Here is an 18,605-nt window from a genome sequence, read left to right on the forward strand (position 1 = left end):
TAGGTATGATTTTTATATACCTCTGTAGTCCTTCTACTGGTAGATGTTTCATAATGTTTCATTTACAGCCATTCTGTATACATAAATATCTGACCGTTGATGATTTTATTGTGGCATACACATCAGAACAGTTCTGTTATCATACTACTGAGGCATACTCTTGGACAATAACATATGGATCTAACACAAACAGAAAATAAGATATTTATGTGTAGATTTATACTATCCTTGCATTAGCTGTATTCCTGCTTGCTGATGCATGACCATGAAGAGATTTCCTGCCTAAAATTACTTGCCTGTAGTACCTTAAAGAATAAATGGAGACAAAACTTACCAGCTCATTATGGTGGGCTGTCACTGTGCATTTATATCCATAGGGAATCATGAGCAGCTGGGAGTAGCTATGAATGCTGATGAAAGCTTTGATTTTGCCATGAGCTGCAAGAAAATTAGCTACAGTCTTCACTTCAATCTCAGAGTGAGGATAGGGCCCACGTATGATTCTGAACATGGAGAAGAACTGGATCCAGGACCTGTTATGGGTGATTAATGTGAAACTTAGTATACAGTTTTCATGACTGTATCCTTTAGCTATAATTTCCTCTAAGTTAGATTCACAATTTTACAGATAAAGTTATTTTAATAATTAATACTTTATTCTGAACAAAGGATTAGCACTGCAAGGTAGAAGATCATCTCTTAAGATATTGATATCAGTGGCTTCATTCCTAACATATTCCTCTTCACATCCAGTTAAGTATGAGAAACTTATTTTACTCTTTAGTGTTTTATTTCATTAATAGAGCGGAAGGAAATAGAATGGGAAGAGGCCAAGAAGACGTTTAGACTGTAGGCTAGAGACTGCCTTTCCTTTCAGGGACTGGTATCAGAGTACAGAAAAAAAGGGCAGGGAGATCCTAAATGAAAGACATGCACTGGTAGAGTTTTTAGTTGAATCTAGTGCATAACCTGCTGTTAAAAAAGGGAATAATTCATTCGTAGGCTGTATAAAATATTGCACAATAACTATAGGAATCAACCAGAGGAGGTTAAAAAAGATTGGGAAGAGAGATCGGATAAACAATTCAAACGGAAAAAAATGGGAGGACATATGAAGGTTTAGGACTTTTGCTTGGAAGTATTTGCATAGGTATTTTTATACCCCAAACAGAGTCCAAGAAATTTTACCTCAGGTAGATGGCAAATGTTGAAGGTGTGATGGGGAAGAAAGAGGCAACTGGGAATATTTGTTGTAAGAGGGTAATGAGTTGGTAGACTTTAAAATTCACTACAGAGTACTGTCAGAAATATAGGGTGAGTAAATGGGTGTAACTAAGGAAATTATTATTTTTTTTTAGCTGGGATACAGGATCTGAACTGTCTAGACATAGTTAGGCCTTGTTAAGTTTAATTCTGTTTGCCACCAAAAAGCAATTACTAGAAAATGGAAATCAAAGTCTAATATAACTGTATTTAAAGTAGTGAATATTGTAAGAGAGATAAAAGAACTGGAGGTGGGATCTTTAGGAAAGCATTAAGAACAAATTACATAGAAACATGGAAATTGTGGGAACGATACATGCAGAATAATGTTTTAGAGGAGTAGTGAGGTTTAAGGTATGGCAGGAGCCAAGCAATTTAAGTAATGTTGGATTGATGATAATTGTATAAAATAATATATGTAATATATAATGTTTGTAATGTTAACATAGTTTGCTTTCTTTTTTATGAATGTATGTTTACCCATGTCTTAAGTTTTAATTCAATAAAGGTGTCAAATAAACAATGGAAAGGGAAAAATTAAAAAGAAGGAGGAGGAGAGGAAGGGAGGGGAGAGTAAGAAATAGGTTTTTATTAGCGGTAATAAGTGGAGTACATATGGAAGGCAGAAGAAAAAAGAGTAAAAGCAACATAAAGAGTAAGGGAAATAATAAGAAAAATGAAAAGAAGCTAAACTAGAGACAGAGAAGTAGAAGCTGACACTGATGTCAAATATCCATTTAGAATTATTACATGTTCCTCTTGCCTGTTTAGGCTTTTGCCCTTCCAAAGCTGCTTCGTCAGCCCCCCCCCCACATTCTTTCTTTACTCTTTGTACCTGAAAAGGACTTCTTTCCTATCATAACTCTAGCTAACACCCTTCTCTTCATGCCTCCTTTCACCTTTTTATTGCACTTTCCTGTCTCACTTCTAGCCTCCATATGGCCTTCCCAGTGATAGTTTCTCTTGTCCTTATATCACATTTTCTTATGATTTACTGTTGCAGTGCATATGCTCTCAATCTTTAGAACTTCCCTCACCTCCCTTCCAAGCCAGACTGGCTTTCTCTTTCTTTTTGCCTGCCCCTTCTTTAACTCATTTTCTATCTCTCAGCAGGCTGCCTCTTTTATTATTTTCTACTTTCCACCCATTCAAAACCTACATTACTTAGTCAGCCCCTCTGCCTCCTTATAATCCCAGGCAGTGGTATTAGGCAACTAGTTACTTACCTTGTCAATGTAATGAAAGATTGGTGACTGAGCTTCCACTATTTATTGTTCACTGTTCAGCCATTCGATGGCTAGCCCATTTGACGGCGGAATATAGACCCTTTGAGACATACATCTGTCTCACCAAATGTATTATTTATGTCACAAGCAAAATTTAAATCCTTGAACCTAGTGGTTCTGATGCTGTTCCTTTTTGCGGATGTGCAAGAAGTCCATCAAAGCTGGATATGAGGATACCTTTTATGCCAGGAACCTTCACGGCATTCAAACTGTGCATATATATTTACATGCCAAAGGGCGCACATGTTGGTCAAAGGCCTGATTACTGTCTACATATGTTCCTAGGTCCCTGACTACTGGGTCAACTCTTAAGGATGCCTTACCAATGGAATAATTAGCCTGGGTTGCAGTTTTCCCAAAAGACACTATAATGCATTTCTTGGCACGGAGTTTAATTCCATGACTTTGGCACCAATCATTTATCTGTGTTGCACGCACTTGTAAGATATTTGTGCCATGAGATGAAATCTATGATATTGCTCAGTTTGCAGTCATCTGAGAACTTGGTCAGCCAATCATCCTTGGTATTAGCCTTTAACTCAGAGAAGTAGATGCCAAATAAGAACAGTCCCAGCAAGGAGTCCAGAGGTACCCCACTGGTGATTGGTATCACTGATCTTGACTTCCTGAGTCATGTTTGTGAGTCAGCTGGCAATCCAACAAGTTATGTAGGGGTTTATGCCCAGTTCGTTGAATTTGTCAACTATACCCAAGTGGGGTATTGAACTGAGTGCCTTAGCCAGGTCCAGGTAGGCAATATGCGCAATTTTCCCCTTATCCATTGCCTTTGTGGCCTTCTCAAAGAAGTCCACCAGGTTTAGTAGGCATGACCTTCCCCTGACAAAGCCAAACTGGGCTGTGTCCAGTGTCTGAAGGATGTCCATGTCTATAGTGATCATTTCCATGATAATTTGTTCCATGGCTTTGCATATTACACTAGTCAGACTAAGTCTGAGCTGACTTTGTCAGCCAGCAAATTCAATATGTTGCTCTGCTCAGTGAAGGCATTATTATTGACCACAAGTTCAGCACAATGCTGTGTGCTGCCTTTGAGGTTTCAGACATAACTGTAGGAGGTTTTGTGGTTGTCTTAACCTGTGATACTGTCTTGACCTCATAATTTGCCTTGTTGGACTTAATTCGTCCTCTGACTTTCCTGTTTATTTTAATTAGAGGTTGTCTATCATTATGAGAGTTGCACTTCCTGATTTTAGCCACGACTTTTTTCCTTTTGTTATATACCCTATTAAAGTTAGGATTCTGCCAGTGTGGTTTGTTTTTATAGTTTGATTTCAGCTTATTTCTAGTAGGTACAGCAGCCCCTCTACAAGGCTGCAGAGGGTGTCTGTGAACAATTCTGCATAGGTTGCTGTGAACTTGGGGTTGGGAGAGGTACTGAATTTTGACAAACTATCACTTAATAGGATGCAGTTTGTTTTGGAATAGTTCCTAATTGTTAAAAGGTTTGCTGGGGTTACTGAGTTGATTTTTATTTCAAAGAAGACTGCTTTGTGGTCCGACCTAACCAGTGAGAACATGACACTGGGGATGGAGTGCAGCAGTCACCAATATTGGTGAGCACCAGGTTCAGTGTGTTTGAACCTCTGGTGGGTGTGTGCATTATCTGGTTGAGGGTATTTGTGTTAGCATAGTCCAGGAATCATTGTGCATGCTTCCCAGTCTATGGATGGGTAGTTAAAGTCTCCCATGAATAGGGCATTTGGTTTAATGGTGAGTGTCTCCAGTGGGTCTAGGTATGAGCTATGGGATTACAGGGACATAGAGGGTGACCCATAGCTTGCTAGGGTATGGCATGGGACTTTGTCTATGGTGATTTGCATGTAGCTAAATTCCAGGGCATCACCCCGTTTAACCAACAGCTTGTTGCTAATATAGATTGAGGTTCCCCCAACTTTTGTCCCTCTCTGTGCAGCTGATAGTCTAAATGTGTGGAAGGCACTGAAACCTTGCAGTGCCAAAGTACTTTCTGTAGATTTAACAGTACAGATGTTTATATTCTCCAGAGTGAGGAGAGCTTATGGGGCGTGGAGCTTCTTGTTTAGGCTCCTAGCATTGAGCAGTAACACCTTTATTTTTTTTACATGTATTTGCCATATTGGTAGGTTTGTCAATTTGGCATTGCTTAAAAAAGGCTTTAAGGGGTGGATAAAATTTAGCTAATATTCAGAAGCCTAGAGGAGACAGGTGCAGAACATCCTTTGCAAAGCAATGTGGTTTGTTAACCATATCCTCCCATGGTGACAAATATGAACCCCCCTGGAAAAACACCAGAAACTAAAACAATTATTGAAGTCAATCATCTTTTGTTCATTCTGTGGCATCATCCTCAGGTAGAATGCTACTTCATGCAAAGCAGATGCCTGCCTAAAATACATATTCAGAGAAACCAACAATGTCTGTCTTCATATAGACCAGGGAAGTATATCTCATGTCATTAATGCCCACATAAACTATGATAGAATCATACTGATACCGGTGGTGTAGTGACTTGAGTGTGTTCATAACTTGGCGGATTCTGTCTCCAGATAAAAATGTACAGACCAGCTGGCATAATGGTTAAGGTCTTTGCCTCCTATGAAACAGGTGAAAGATTCAGTCCTGACCTCCAGCCAGTGCCTGTTTGGACTTTGCATGTTCTCCCACCTCTGAAAAAACACGTTGAGTGTTTCCATCTCAAACTCACCAAAGGAATGAAACAGTAGGCAGTAGCACAGACTGTTCACAGTATCCTATAGGAGGAAGAATTATATAAACCAACCACTTTGGGCATCTACTGTGGTGCCCAGTATCCTCATGATAGGAGAACACGGATCACAGACGGTGTTCTGTGACAGGGCTAGCCATTCTACTGTGTAAAATACGGCTCCAGGTGATGCAGTCATGTTACCAATGTCTAGATAAGTAAGTAACTGTTTTCTGATCCCAAATGCATCAGCAACATACTCTGTTATAATTGTTTTGTCTTCAGCTACCTTCTATCTCACGTTTCTGGTACTGCCAAATACCAGTCTCCATTCCCCATCTCAGTTTTTTGTTTCCTTACTTTTGCACTCGTATGGTTGTGTGCTTTCCATTTATTTAGTTAACACATTTCTTGCACACCAGTAGAGCCATCATTTGCAAACGTATTTCTCCTGTGATGCCTGTTTTTATATACTTCAGTATGTACAGTTAGTGAGCAGCTTTTTATTAGGTTTCTTCAACTGTAGTTTGTTAACACTATGGGCACTTTAATTGTGTAAGTTGATAGTGTGCTGGATTTTTTTCACTTTCCATATGGAGTTGGTATTTAAAAAAGTAACGGGATACAGGCATAGTGAGTTTAATGCTTTCTGGGGAAAAATGTTGTCTCTTTTTACTTCAGTTCCAAGTTACATTTCTCAACTTAAGAAAATCAGTGAAGCATAAGCTGTGGTGATATAATCTATCAAAGGTAAATCATTCCTAATAGCCTTGTCTAATTTTCTTTTATTAAAAAAACACCTCTACTAAATTTTCACGTATATAACAATGACACAAGTGTGTATACATTAACAGAAAAGAAACAATATAAAGATTTTCATTATTTTTATGCATTATATATGTTTTCTTTTTAACAACTATTTATATCAACATTACATAAATGACTCAATTCCTGCCTTAACTTAAACCTAATTCCTCCTCCTGAACATTATACTGCAAATATTGTTACCTCAATGTCCATTTATTTTTATTTAATTTGCTCATTACATTTTATAAAGATTCCACCTTTTTATATAGCTACAAAAATATACCTTTCATAACTGTGTGATTAAAAGGTGTATTCTTAGACAAGAACACCAGTAACAGCAGTTTCTTTTTTTCAGATTTGATCCCTTACATCAGAGTAGTGACATACAGATACAGTTACTAAACAAAGGTATTCCCTTTGAAATATCCCCTTATCTAGCAGTTAGTGCAGAGAATTGAGGCTATGAGCTGTTAACAAGTTATTTCCTGAGGGTTTGATTCCCACAGCCTTCATATGCTTACTGTGGAAGCTTGAGCAAGTCACTTAACCACACAATGTTTTGAGGAAACTGGGAATTTGGGCTAGACTTCTCAATGGTCTGCAGGACTGAATCCTTAGCAACTACCTGTGATCATACATGTATGCAATAAACATTAAAACTGAAAAAAAAAAACGAAAGTGTTAAATATTGCTTACCAGAAAATCCAGCATCCCAATTGCGGTTTGGATCTACCCCAATGCAGGAGCTACCAGAATTCTTAGAGCGGGTTTTGCGCCACATACGGTCCTGAGATTAAAAATGATATAATGTCAGTTCCTTACATTACATAGTAAAGGAAGGCACAGTGGTACAAGCAGAAAAGGTAGCATCTTGTGAGTTAATGATACTCCTTACACAATGCTGACAAAGGAAGTGCAAGTTTCAGGCTTCTAAATCCTAGCATTTCTGAAAGAAACCTCTACAGAAACCTCCTCAGTGTCCCAGAATAGAGGAGTTCTTGTTCCTCAGGACTAGTAAATGGTGTGAGAGATCTACATTAATTATGTCCGTCTTCTGAATGGTATGAAAAAAGTCTCTGATGTTGATGTAGTAGAAATATAAAGAGCATTATGTATGGCACACTCCGTCATCTCCTTTTAGCTACCCCCTTCTTGTAACACTTGCCAAAATAGGTTTTTAATTTCATAAAATCAGCTGTTCATGATCCTATGAATGTTTTCTTTTGTCTTAGGGAATTCATAATACATACAATATGTGCACATCTGAGTTTTTGGAATCTTACAGCTGGATAACCTTCATTCTCTGCTATCTTTTGGTATTATAAATATAGGGTGAAGGCTGACTTCACAATGTTTATTAAAATATGCAAATGCTATAGAATCTACATTCATTTCTCAATATGCTTTGTAATTATGGTTTATAGATAACCATTACAGTTAACCTTTACTCAGAGTACTTGTTTTGTGGAATTGTCCTTGTTTTTTTTTATGTAAAATTGATTCTCCACTGCTTCCATTATTAAAAATGAAGTCATTTAATGTTGCAAATTGTTGGCCGACATTCTTAACTTCAGCTTTATTTGTTAACTACCTCACATTTCCACTCACTGCTCGAGTGAAGTAATATCAAGAGTCACTTGACCCTCACTTGTTATTTTCTGGCACCTTTTAACAAAAAAGGAGATCCAACAGCTGACAAAGCAGTCAATAGTTTATATAACAGGCATTTTTTCATCTTTTTAATAAACAAGTAACAAAGTAAAGCAGCTAACTAAACAAAATGATAATTTAAATAATGATTGATAAAAATAATACTAGATAAGCATTTCATAAACCAAGCTGCTGCAAAGTATTGTATTCTGAACATATAAAATATGTCAGAATATGAGATCTTTGAGTGGTCCTGCTCATGATTAGTGTGTTTTTGAGTTTATTGGTTAATTTTTCACATTTTGCTCCCGTTTTTTTTTTTTTTTACTAACAGGAAGAACCTCCTTATCTGCCATGCATGCTGGGCTGATGTAGGAGCCCACTGAATTCACTACAGCTGCCCTTGAATGCAAATGAGTATATATCAGGACTGCATTCAAGATCAGATTCACACACAGTTTGAGCGTGTCTTAATCACACTTGCTATCAATGCCAGCAATAGAATGCTTTTACCAAATTCATCATAACTAAAAAAAAAATAACTTTCTTCAGGTTTTGAATCCCTAGCAAGTCTATTCTAAAGCAAGTGGGAACAATAAATTAAGAAGTAACGTTCATGTACAGTGAGCAACATCTGGTCCAAGGAAACAGAAATGGCATTCTTTCATTGACTAACTTTATGACATCGATCAAATGCAACATTGTTGCAGGTTTTAACACCAGTGTGTGTGTGTGTGTGTGTGTGGGGGGGGGGGGGGGCATTTTATAACACACCAGAGGTTCATACATGTATAACTAAATTCTTGTGTAGCTGCACTAAAGGGCTGTTTTAACCCTAGCCAATAATTATTTGCTGAAGTTATTAAGAAACAGACGTGATTATTTTGCTTGCCCATATTTGTCCACTTTCAAAGGTACAAATGCAACACGTCTTCTTCATCTTGTATTTTGCAAGCAATAAGTTACAAAATGAATACAAACTGGATATCCTCCTTTTTGAAATTGAATTCTTTTCAGTTGTAGTATCCAAATGCAGCTTGTAACCTTCTGTGAATATATTTGTGTATTAGCTAGAATCTGAATTTGAATATTTGGGAAAGGCAGCACTGTGTTCCAATACCACAAATGTTGTTCTAAAATAATAAGACATGTCATATATTTACTATATATTTCTTGGGTTCTGTTTAGACACAGTCAATGCCTGGAAGTATTTGGAGGTCAGAAGAAAGTTTATTCAGGCATCTATTACAACTAGACCTCTATTGTCACTGAAAATACAGTGTCACTCTAACCCACTCTATTTGACCTGCTTATTGCCTATCAGTTTCAGCTTCTTCTCCTTCAGTAGTACTGCAATTTAAAATTGTTGTAAGCATATTTTTATTTTTATTATACATAAAGGCCATTCAACTTCTGACAAGCATCCTTTTTCAGGCTAGGCTGTCTTTTCTAATACCACCTCCCACATCCCCCAACCCAGAATGGCAAACACATATGGCTTTGAAGCTATATAAAAGAGCATCCTGAATGTACTATATTTGCTCCTGAATACAGACTATGGGCTTGTGTGGTTTCGGTACTATCTGAGGGTATCTTTACTATGCTCTCCAACTACTAGCTATGCAAAATATTTAAAACAGCAAAATCGCACATGTTATTTTAAATTTTGCATCCATATGCAGCCTAATTTGAAGCAAGGTAGAACACCAAATAAAAATTAATCTTTCATGTATAGCGGTCAAAGCTAGCAGCAAAAGTAAACGGAGTGACAGTCCATCATTCGTCCATCTATTAACACTGACTGTACAACTGACTTACTGACAATTTGTTTCAGGGTTTAATGCAGTTGGGTGCAACACTTTACCATGTGAACTATACTCTACAGCAAGTGTCTGTGGAGATAGTTTGCAAAAGATCTTTTGAAATCACTTACTTGCTGAACTCATTACAAGATAAAATCTTGAATTATTTGCTTGTTCAGCTTTAAGGTGTTACAGCAGTAGTCCAGTTTTTTTTCCACTTATATTATTTTGCATTACTTAGTGGTTATAGCAGATAAAATATAAATTGTCAATCCAGTCTGCCCTTTTATGTAGCTAGTATGTTTCATTTGCCCCTAAATAACTTTCTCTGAGCCCACCACCCATAGCAAGGCTTTTTGAAGACCTGTGCTTTTACTTTATACTACTCTCTTAGTTATACACTGTTCTTTCCACAAAAAAAGTTCCAATTTCTAGACGAAATTCATACCCTTAATCTACAAGACATTTATTCTCCTGTTTTAATCTTGAACACATTTATTCTCCTCTGTTTTCCTGTTAAGATGTATGCTCTCACACTGTCCATTTTGAGTTCTGTACAAACACATCTCTCCTTTTTTACACCCATATCATGTCTCCCGTTTTTCTCATTGTAGCCTTTATCCCCATTACACCCATATCATGTCTAACGTTTCTTGTCTGTCCTCAAGTGAAAATAGATTAGTTTCTCTAACCTTCCATCATAACATGTGCCTTCTATTCTCTTTTTGCTCTGCTATCCTTTCTTTGAACCTTTTCACCTAGTTTGATATCCTTATCTCTGTATGGACATTAGAACTAAAGACCGTTCCAGCTAGGGGCCAACAAGAGATCTCTACGGAGTTAGCATTATCCTCTCCATTCCTGGAGTCTTTCCTCCTGAAGTTACAGCACAATGTCTGATCTGTTCTTGGCTACAGCTGTATCATCTTGCATCTAATGGTCCATGTCTGCTATTACTGACACACCAAAATATTTTTCCTGATCCAGGCTGTTTGGGGCATACCTCCCAATTTGCATTCCAGTTTGAGACTATTTAGAGCACAGATGACATATTTTAAAGTTGCTTGCATTAAATCTTAGATGCCACATCTCTCCTCACTCCACCATTTCCTCAGGCCCTTTGAAGGCCTGTCCTCCACTGTCCTTCTGCCTTTCAGTCATTTACTTTTTCAAATTAATTATTTTCTCAGTGCTCATCATGATTGCCTTGCAGTCATTTATTTTTTCAAATTAATTATTTTCTCAATGCTCATCATGATTGCCTTGCAGTCATTTCTTTTTTCAAATTAATTATTTTCTCAATGCTCATCATGATTGCCTTGCAGTCATTTATTTTTTCAAATTAATTATTTTCTCAATGCTGCTCATGATATATGATTTATAATACAAAGATGCTAAAGAGCACTGATCCCAGAAATAATCCCTGTGAAACGCCATGAATTGCTTTGCCTCCTTTGAGAGGGTCCCCTAAGTAGTGCATTGGTTTCTTCCAACCTAACCACCCTTCTACTATATCCCTTCAGTTTGCCTAGCAGTCTCCCCTGAAGGACCATATCAGAGGCTTTACTGATATCAAAGCATGCAAGTCCAGGTTTCTTTTGTCATGTTAGAGTCTAGCACAGTCAGAATGGAATCAGGTTTGACAGATATGACCGATTCTCCACAAGTCCACATTTATAACTATTCTGCAGGTTCTTGTTCTCCAGCAAATGGAGTAGTCTTTCCCCAAGTATCTTCTCCATAACTTTCCCTACTGCTCACTTCAGACATGCAAGTCTGCAGTTACCCAGGTCACCTCTGACTTCCCCCTTCTGCAGTGGTATCTTCACAACCTCTCGCCACTCCTCCAGATCCTTGTTAGTGCCAAGTGATTCACTAAAAAGTTCTCAAGATGGTCTGTACATTCATGTTACAAGTTCTTCAGGATCCTGTGGGCATGGTGTCATGATCCTTGTGCCCTTCCTCTATTAACTCCTTGAAGTTCCTTTCTACAACTTTCCCTGGCATAAGACCATCTGTCAGATGGCCTTCCTTTTTTCTCCCTTCACTCTCCCAAGCTGTCACTCTTCCTTCCTTCTTTTTTTAAAAAGACAGAAGGAAATAGTTTGTTTGCAATGCATGTCTTTTGAACACCTTTTGAAATTCCAAAATGTATTACTGTGATTCTTACAATAGTGTAATTACAAGGGCAAATAAGGTAAACATACTAAGTCTGAAATTATGGTATCTCAGAGTTCTCCATATAAAAGAAATAGATATTCAAATGGGCAAAACCTGACCCAGGTGAAAGAAACACATTTAAAGACAAGATCACTGGTTCAAAGGAAGCCATAGTATTTCTTCTTTATTATTCAGCACACACAAGATTTCGCACCAACATGCTTTCTCAATAGTTATAAAAACAAAAATACATTCATAGTCATCTATCATCTAACATCGAATAACTATTTAAAGTTGACACGTAAAATGTATTTAAAAACATATCCTAAAATTCATAATATTGTATATATATATATATATATATATATATGTGTGTGTGTGTGTGTGTGTGTATATATATATATATATATATATATATATATATATATATATATATATATATGGGTCCCCTACAAAAGATCGACAGCTGACAACACCGACATCCACATCGCCGACACGAAAACACCGACACATGAAACCCCGACAATGGGGAAACGGTAAGTCTCCATAGTGCGGAATGGAAAGATTTCCATTACAGCACTGTAGTGCGATCTCGGAGTTGGTATATTTAAGTTACGGGGGGTGTGTGGGGCGAAGCACAGTAGCGCTGTTTTCAGTGTCTCGTGTGTCAGTGTTTTCGTGTCAGTGATGTGGGTGTCAGTGTTGTCAGCTGTCAATCTTCCATAGGGGATCTATATATATATATATATATATATATATATATATATATATATATATACATATTTTTATTAAAAAATTCATCATAATAAATGTCAAAAATTTTATTTGAATTTAGTTTCCAAAAAATTATTAGATTCTGAGATGTTTTTTATAACACTTGAGAAAGCACTTGAGTACAAAAGCTTGATTTATATGATATGTTGAATGAAAAAAAGAAATAGTGTAGATTCCATTGAGCCAGTGGTTTTGTCTTTGATCGCAGAGAACTCCTATACTCCAAAGTATAGTGATCTCAGCATTAGTATATTTAATTAACAGTTAACAGGTGTGTAGGGGGCTATGTCAGAGATCACAGATGCAGCTTGGTGAATTCTCCCTACAAAATAGTTTAACAGGTATAAATATATAAAAGCAACAAGTTTTGAACTTTGCATGTTATTGTTTTTTTAATTGTAGTTTATTTTCAAAATGTCTGCCTTCACAATATTTTTACACTTCTGATTGGGAGCCTTGCCTTCCTACCTTCACTCACCTCAATGACCCGTCTTCAACTTCTTTTGTGTTTTTTTTTAGCCCTTTTTCCACAGATATAATTTATTTCTATTTAAGGTTTATGCACAGGCTATTTGTACACCATATGTGTTTCTATTTTTCTATTTTGGTCTCTTAAAGTTCCAATAACTGAATATAGTCTTACCTTTCTATAGTCCCACAGTTTTATTTATTTGCTGGTGTTCATCTTTCCCATGCTGAACCAGTGTATTTATTACATGGTCACTATTGTCTAGGGACTGTTTTTACTTCTAAGTCCAGTTACATTTATCCTTGTTAAGTATAGTCACTATTTCATTTTCTTTTCCTTATTCAGATACAAGGGTACACTACTTTACTTCTGTGAAATTTAAAGTCTCCCAGTATAACAACTTTGATTTTCCTAAGCCAAAATGTTGCCATTTTCTTATCTGTTCACCTTTCCCTCATTCAACACTAAGTGGTTGGCATCAAAGCCATAACTAGTTTGGGGTGACTGGGGCAGCTGCCACGGGTGCAAGCTATTAGGGGCACAACTGGCACTATTGAACAGGTGTCAATCAGTCCCTGCACATCAGTGTTTTGATAGCATTCATTGGGCAGCTGGGCACAAGTGTAGTGTGGTAGTCTCCGCATTCACTGGGTAGCTGGGCACAAGTGTAGTGTAGTAGTCACTGCATTCACTGGGCAGCTGGGCACAAGTGTAGTGTTATAGTCACTGCATTCAATGGGCAGCTGGGCACAAGTGTAGTGTGGTAGTCACCGCATTCATTGGGTAGCTGGGCACAAGTGTAGTGTGGTAGTCACCGCATTCATTGGGCAGCGGGGCACAACTATACTGTGGTAGCCACAGCATTCACTGGACAACTGGGCACAAGTGTAATGTAGTAGTCACTTAAGCAGCTGCTAAATTAGTTGTTTGCTGTGTCTGTGTTACAAACTGTTGCAAACAGCCAGTATAGGTCTTAGCTCAGTTTCTCAGAAGTGTTACAGGCAGTAAAACCATTATTATTATTTATTAGTATTTTTGATCACAGCTCTGGAAGATGTTTTTTCCTCAATTCTGGTTGAGGTGAAGCACCAGCTGGAGAATTGTCCTGGGCTACATTTGCCCTAGGTGAAGCACCAGCTGCAGAATTGTAATGGGCTACATTTGCCCTAGGTGAAGCACCAGCTGGAGAATTGTCCTGGGCTACATTTGCCCTAGTTGAAGCACCAGCTGGAGAATTGTCCTGGGCTACATTTGCCCTAGGTGAAGCACCAGCTGGAGAATTGTCCTGGGCTACATTTGCCCTAGGTGAAGCACCAGCTGGAGAATTGTCCTGGGCTACATTTGCCCTAGGTGAAGCACCAGCTGGAGAATTGTCCTGGGCTGCATTTGCCCTAGGTGAAGTACCAGCTGGAGATTTGTCCTGGGCTACATTTGCCCTAGCTATATATGTGGTTGACACATTGTTGCTACTGGTTTTTACCCTTGCCCCCTTCAATCTTATTGCTAATATGTGCTAAGTTTTGATGGTCTTCAATTACCCTTACTTCTGTTCTCTTCTCCTTTGTCCTTGGTTTTCAAGTTCCAGCTCCAAAGTTAACATTGAAAGTTTTCCTTCTTTACATCAAGTTATTTTTCTTTTATTTTAATTTAATGATTAGCTGCAGGCTTGCATTCTTTGAAAAAAATTACATACTAGTTACTAATCTAAAACGGAGGCACTGGAGAAAGGAAAACTTGGCTTTTGAAGTCTTGTATGCTATCTTAACATTATGAGCCATGTTTTAACAGTACGCTTAACATACCAAAGCCATAAAATATTCGTATTCCTGTTCCTGTGATGGAAGGATAAGGGTCTTAAGGGAAAGCTCATCACCTAGCTGTCAAGAGGCTCTTGTTGGCTCAGCAGCAGTGACACCAGCACAGTACACTAGAGGTCTTGGGTTCAAGCCCCACATGAAAGCTAATATTCTCCTTTCACTTCTATAATTTTAATAGGGCCTAAGTAGAGGGCTTCCCTGCATTTGTGTGTGTTTGTAATTCCCCACATATTGTATAGCCTACCTGCCCTTTAATGAGCTGCTTGATAGATAAAATAGCATCCACAGAGGGATGGTGGATCCCAAGCCAATGGAAGCATTCAAAAATGAATTCATTAAGGATATGGATAAATCATACGTAAGAAAATAGAAGATACAATTCAAATACGATTGTGTGGATCTACTGTAAGAGCAGCAAGGCAAGCCAAGTAATCTGCTCTTTCTTGTACTAGTCCTAAATTTTAAAATAAAAAATGCAGTTGTATTGCATTGGTGTGCAGTTATTTAAGTCTACAACTTCCAGTCCAGTCAAGATGAATGTGTTTATCTCAGGTGATTTTTTTTTTATAAACTGTTGCTATAATACTTACCGAAGCGTGGGAATATGCATATCCATCTGGGTTGGTCACAGGCAGCAAAATAATATCCAGGTCGTTCAGAATAGATGTGACAGTCGCGTCCTTTCCATATTTAGCTGCAATCTAATTACACAAAACAGATTAAATGGGGATGAGTTTCTGTGCAGTACACGTAGCAGACACTATAATTTTTTTTGGATGCTGGAAAATTTGTCAACTAATATGCTGGCAGTTGTAAAATAATCCACATTATTTCTCAAGTGTATACCTTCAGAAAAAATATAAAACAGTTTTGTTTTACATAATATAAGTTGTGTAGATCTTACCAAGTCATCTGCATAAAATTATATTAAAGACAGCTGTGTATGAATGGTGTACACAAAGAGTGAGTGTGGGTTACACAGCTGCACCTAAATGTGGTTACAAATGCAAAGCTACTTTTAATGCGACAGGAAATAATTATTTAGATTTTAGAGTTACCTGCTGCTTGGCTTCATTATATCTTTTAACTTAGTGTTGGACAAAACTGGGGAACAGGCAAAGGATGTCATTTTTTTTCTTTATATGTTTTTTTCCCACTGTACCTGCCAATGATCACGACTGCCCCCGATCACACAGACCAATTTGTTTCCCCATTCTGGGTATTTTTCAGAGACAGTGAGAGCTATCCAGGGGAGGAGACATCATATATGCATTTTCAGCAGTGGTATGTGACCTCTCTGGCATCCCAGAAAAGATGGCATATTTGGTGTGGTCCTGACTCCTCCCTGGGTCTGGGAAGAATTACCTTTGTCACCACATGAGCCACTGTTACTTCCCTGTGTGAGTGCATGGCCCTTGTGTACTCTCTATGAGAGCTACTGCATCTGCAGCTTGGTAATCAAATAGTTGCCCCTGAGCCATCCTATCCATTGTTGCCACTCCTCTGAGGGATTGTTGTAGTGAGCGCTGTCTATGCCAGCTCCATCAGGTACCAAAGCCTCTACTCAAACATTGGTTGCACAGGTCTCAGTTACTTTAATATACAGGTAAAGATATTTCTTAGCAGTTCTCAAATGATTAGGAGAAAAAAGATGATTCCATTAAAGTTTGTATCCACTACTGATTGATGATAGAATATCAGATAATAGAAGCATTGTGTTTCCATCCAGTTTCTGACTTTCATGCAGTCACTGTGTATAATAAAGTGTTTTTTGTGTCCGATTTTGTAAGGCTTATTTGATTATAGACCTCGTCCAACTCAGCAAATCAAACATGGGTCAATACCAATAAGATCTGCAACAAAAAATTGTGCAATACAACCGTGGAGCTGGGAGCAGCTTCTTTCATATAGGGTGGCACAGTTTTAAGCATAGTTTCTATGCTAAAGTAAGTTACTCCAATGTAAATCCATGCTTTGAATATGTACTATACTGGAATAACTTGTTACTTAATAATACCTGAATTTGTGGTACTCAAGACTGCTCTGCCTTAATAACATCTTAATACAAGGTATTGCAAGATTACCATGCTTTTTAAACAGTCACTGAAGTTAGCCTGCAAACACCTGCTGTTTTTGTGTTAATAATTTCAATGCTATGATTTTTAAACAGTACACTTTGTTCTGTTGTATTTAAAAGTCATATAAATTCTCAAATGGGTTTGGAGTTTAATGTGTCTTTGCATGGAATAACTTGTCTGTATTATATGCTAGAGATATTTAATTACATTTTGAGAGCTGCAGTCTCATTGCATAGTACTGAACTCCCTTATGGCTACCACTATGATTCAGTGAGGCCCTACCCAGTGACATAGTAGTCTGCTGAGTTAAATATCCCAGACATGTACTCACAGAAGGGCAGGCTGTTACCATTACCACCCATATACCCTTCAAACACTCAAATTCAGTGTGAGTGTATAGCCACCTGCCTCAAAGAAGAGGACACATTTAGAAATGGCTCACTAAGGCTTCTGTACAACAAAGATGTCAAAATGCTCCACAATGTACAACTGGGTAATACTAGTGCTATTTGTGGCATAACACTCTTCCAGACAGATAAGCCTAGGCTAATTATTGAAGATTTTCATTACCATGGGGAATAGCAGTGCAATGGCTGTTCTTACTAGGCTTATGTGGCAAACATACCTCATGTTATAGAGGCCATGCCATAAGAGCAGAAGAAGTGAAACTCTGAAATTACAGAGCATACCTCCCATCCACCGAAAGTGGAGGAAATATCTGCTGGACATCTGGTGAATTCCATCAAGGAGGAAAAAGCATCCAGCTCTAATGATACACCTGCTACCATCACTGAGAGGTGTGTACAAGGGGCTAGTGAGCCAGCAACAACTGATAATGATATAAGAACAGGAAAGGACAGACTGCAGAGAGATGTACCTTCACCAGCCTGTGGGACATATTGGGAGAGGATATATGGCTGTGTGAAGGAACATTCACCCTCAGGCACTGCAACAGAAGGGAGATAAGCAGTGACCATTTGAACTGCCAATACTCACAATGCTGAGTTTTGCAATGTGGAGACTGGATAACTAAAAAGATTGCCACTTCCAGGAATATTGTTCAACATGTTAATCTTTTTATGCTGGCAAAATAGAGAGATCGCTCACCATGCTAGAATATATGAGCATATTTATGCAATAAAAAAGATGGATGTCACTAATACATTAAATAAGCATTCTCTGGCTTACACGAATTTTAAAAAGTTTATGTTTTTCCCATTTTAAAGGGTACCACGATTTGATAGAGGTAGATGCTAAGAGGTTAAATTAGAATCTAATGAGTTCTGCTAAATGTTACCAAAGCACCCAGCCTTAATTATTAGACAACCATTAACAGTATTTTGCATATCAAGGCATAAAAGCTTTAATGAAAGAAGTTTTAAATATCTTCATTATTCAGTTTATTAGGTAAAAATATATATTTAGTTAGTTATTATTAGACTTATTAAAATATTTCCTGACAGTGTATCTTAAATATATATGATTTCATTTTAATTTAATGCTGTTTGATTGAATTCAATACATCATGTGATGAATTTATTATAGTTTCTGATGAAGTTCTTTTGAAAATAGTTGAGACTAAAAATGCTAATCTGTATAGTGTGCCAATGTGCATCTTTTTGTGGAGGTGTCTTGTAAGTTTTTTTTTTTTTTTTTTTTTTTATCATTTCCTGGAATATTTATTTTTTTCCAAGGTATGACAATCTCAGAAGTTGTATATTTAAGTATGGGTATGTGGGAAGTTTGCTCCTCACATTGGAGATATGGGGGGGGGGGGGGCATGCCTCCCTGCAAA

General features: G+C 37.7%; 1 protein-coding gene across 1 annotated transcript in view; it reads right to left on the reverse strand.

Moving 5' to 3' along the window:
* The window catches only part of LOC122815077 (carboxypeptidase A2-like), a 98,722-nt gene that overhangs the window by 29,205 nt on the left and 50,912 nt on the right, over positions 1–18,605 (reverse strand). The window contains 4 exon segments of the mRNA XM_044087321.1: positions 335–495; positions 498–533; positions 6,757–6,847; positions 15,323–15,433. Of these exon segments, the coding sequence (XP_043943256.1) occupies positions 335–495; positions 498–533; positions 6,757–6,847; positions 15,323–15,433 (399 nt within the window).

Source organism: Protopterus annectens, chromosome 11.part0 (genome assembly GCF_019279795.1).
Source record: "Protopterus annectens isolate FY-2018-M chromosome 11.part0, PAN1.0, whole genome shotgun sequence".
Taxonomy (NCBI): domain Eukaryota; kingdom Metazoa; phylum Chordata; order Ceratodontiformes; family Protopteridae; genus Protopterus; species Protopterus annectens.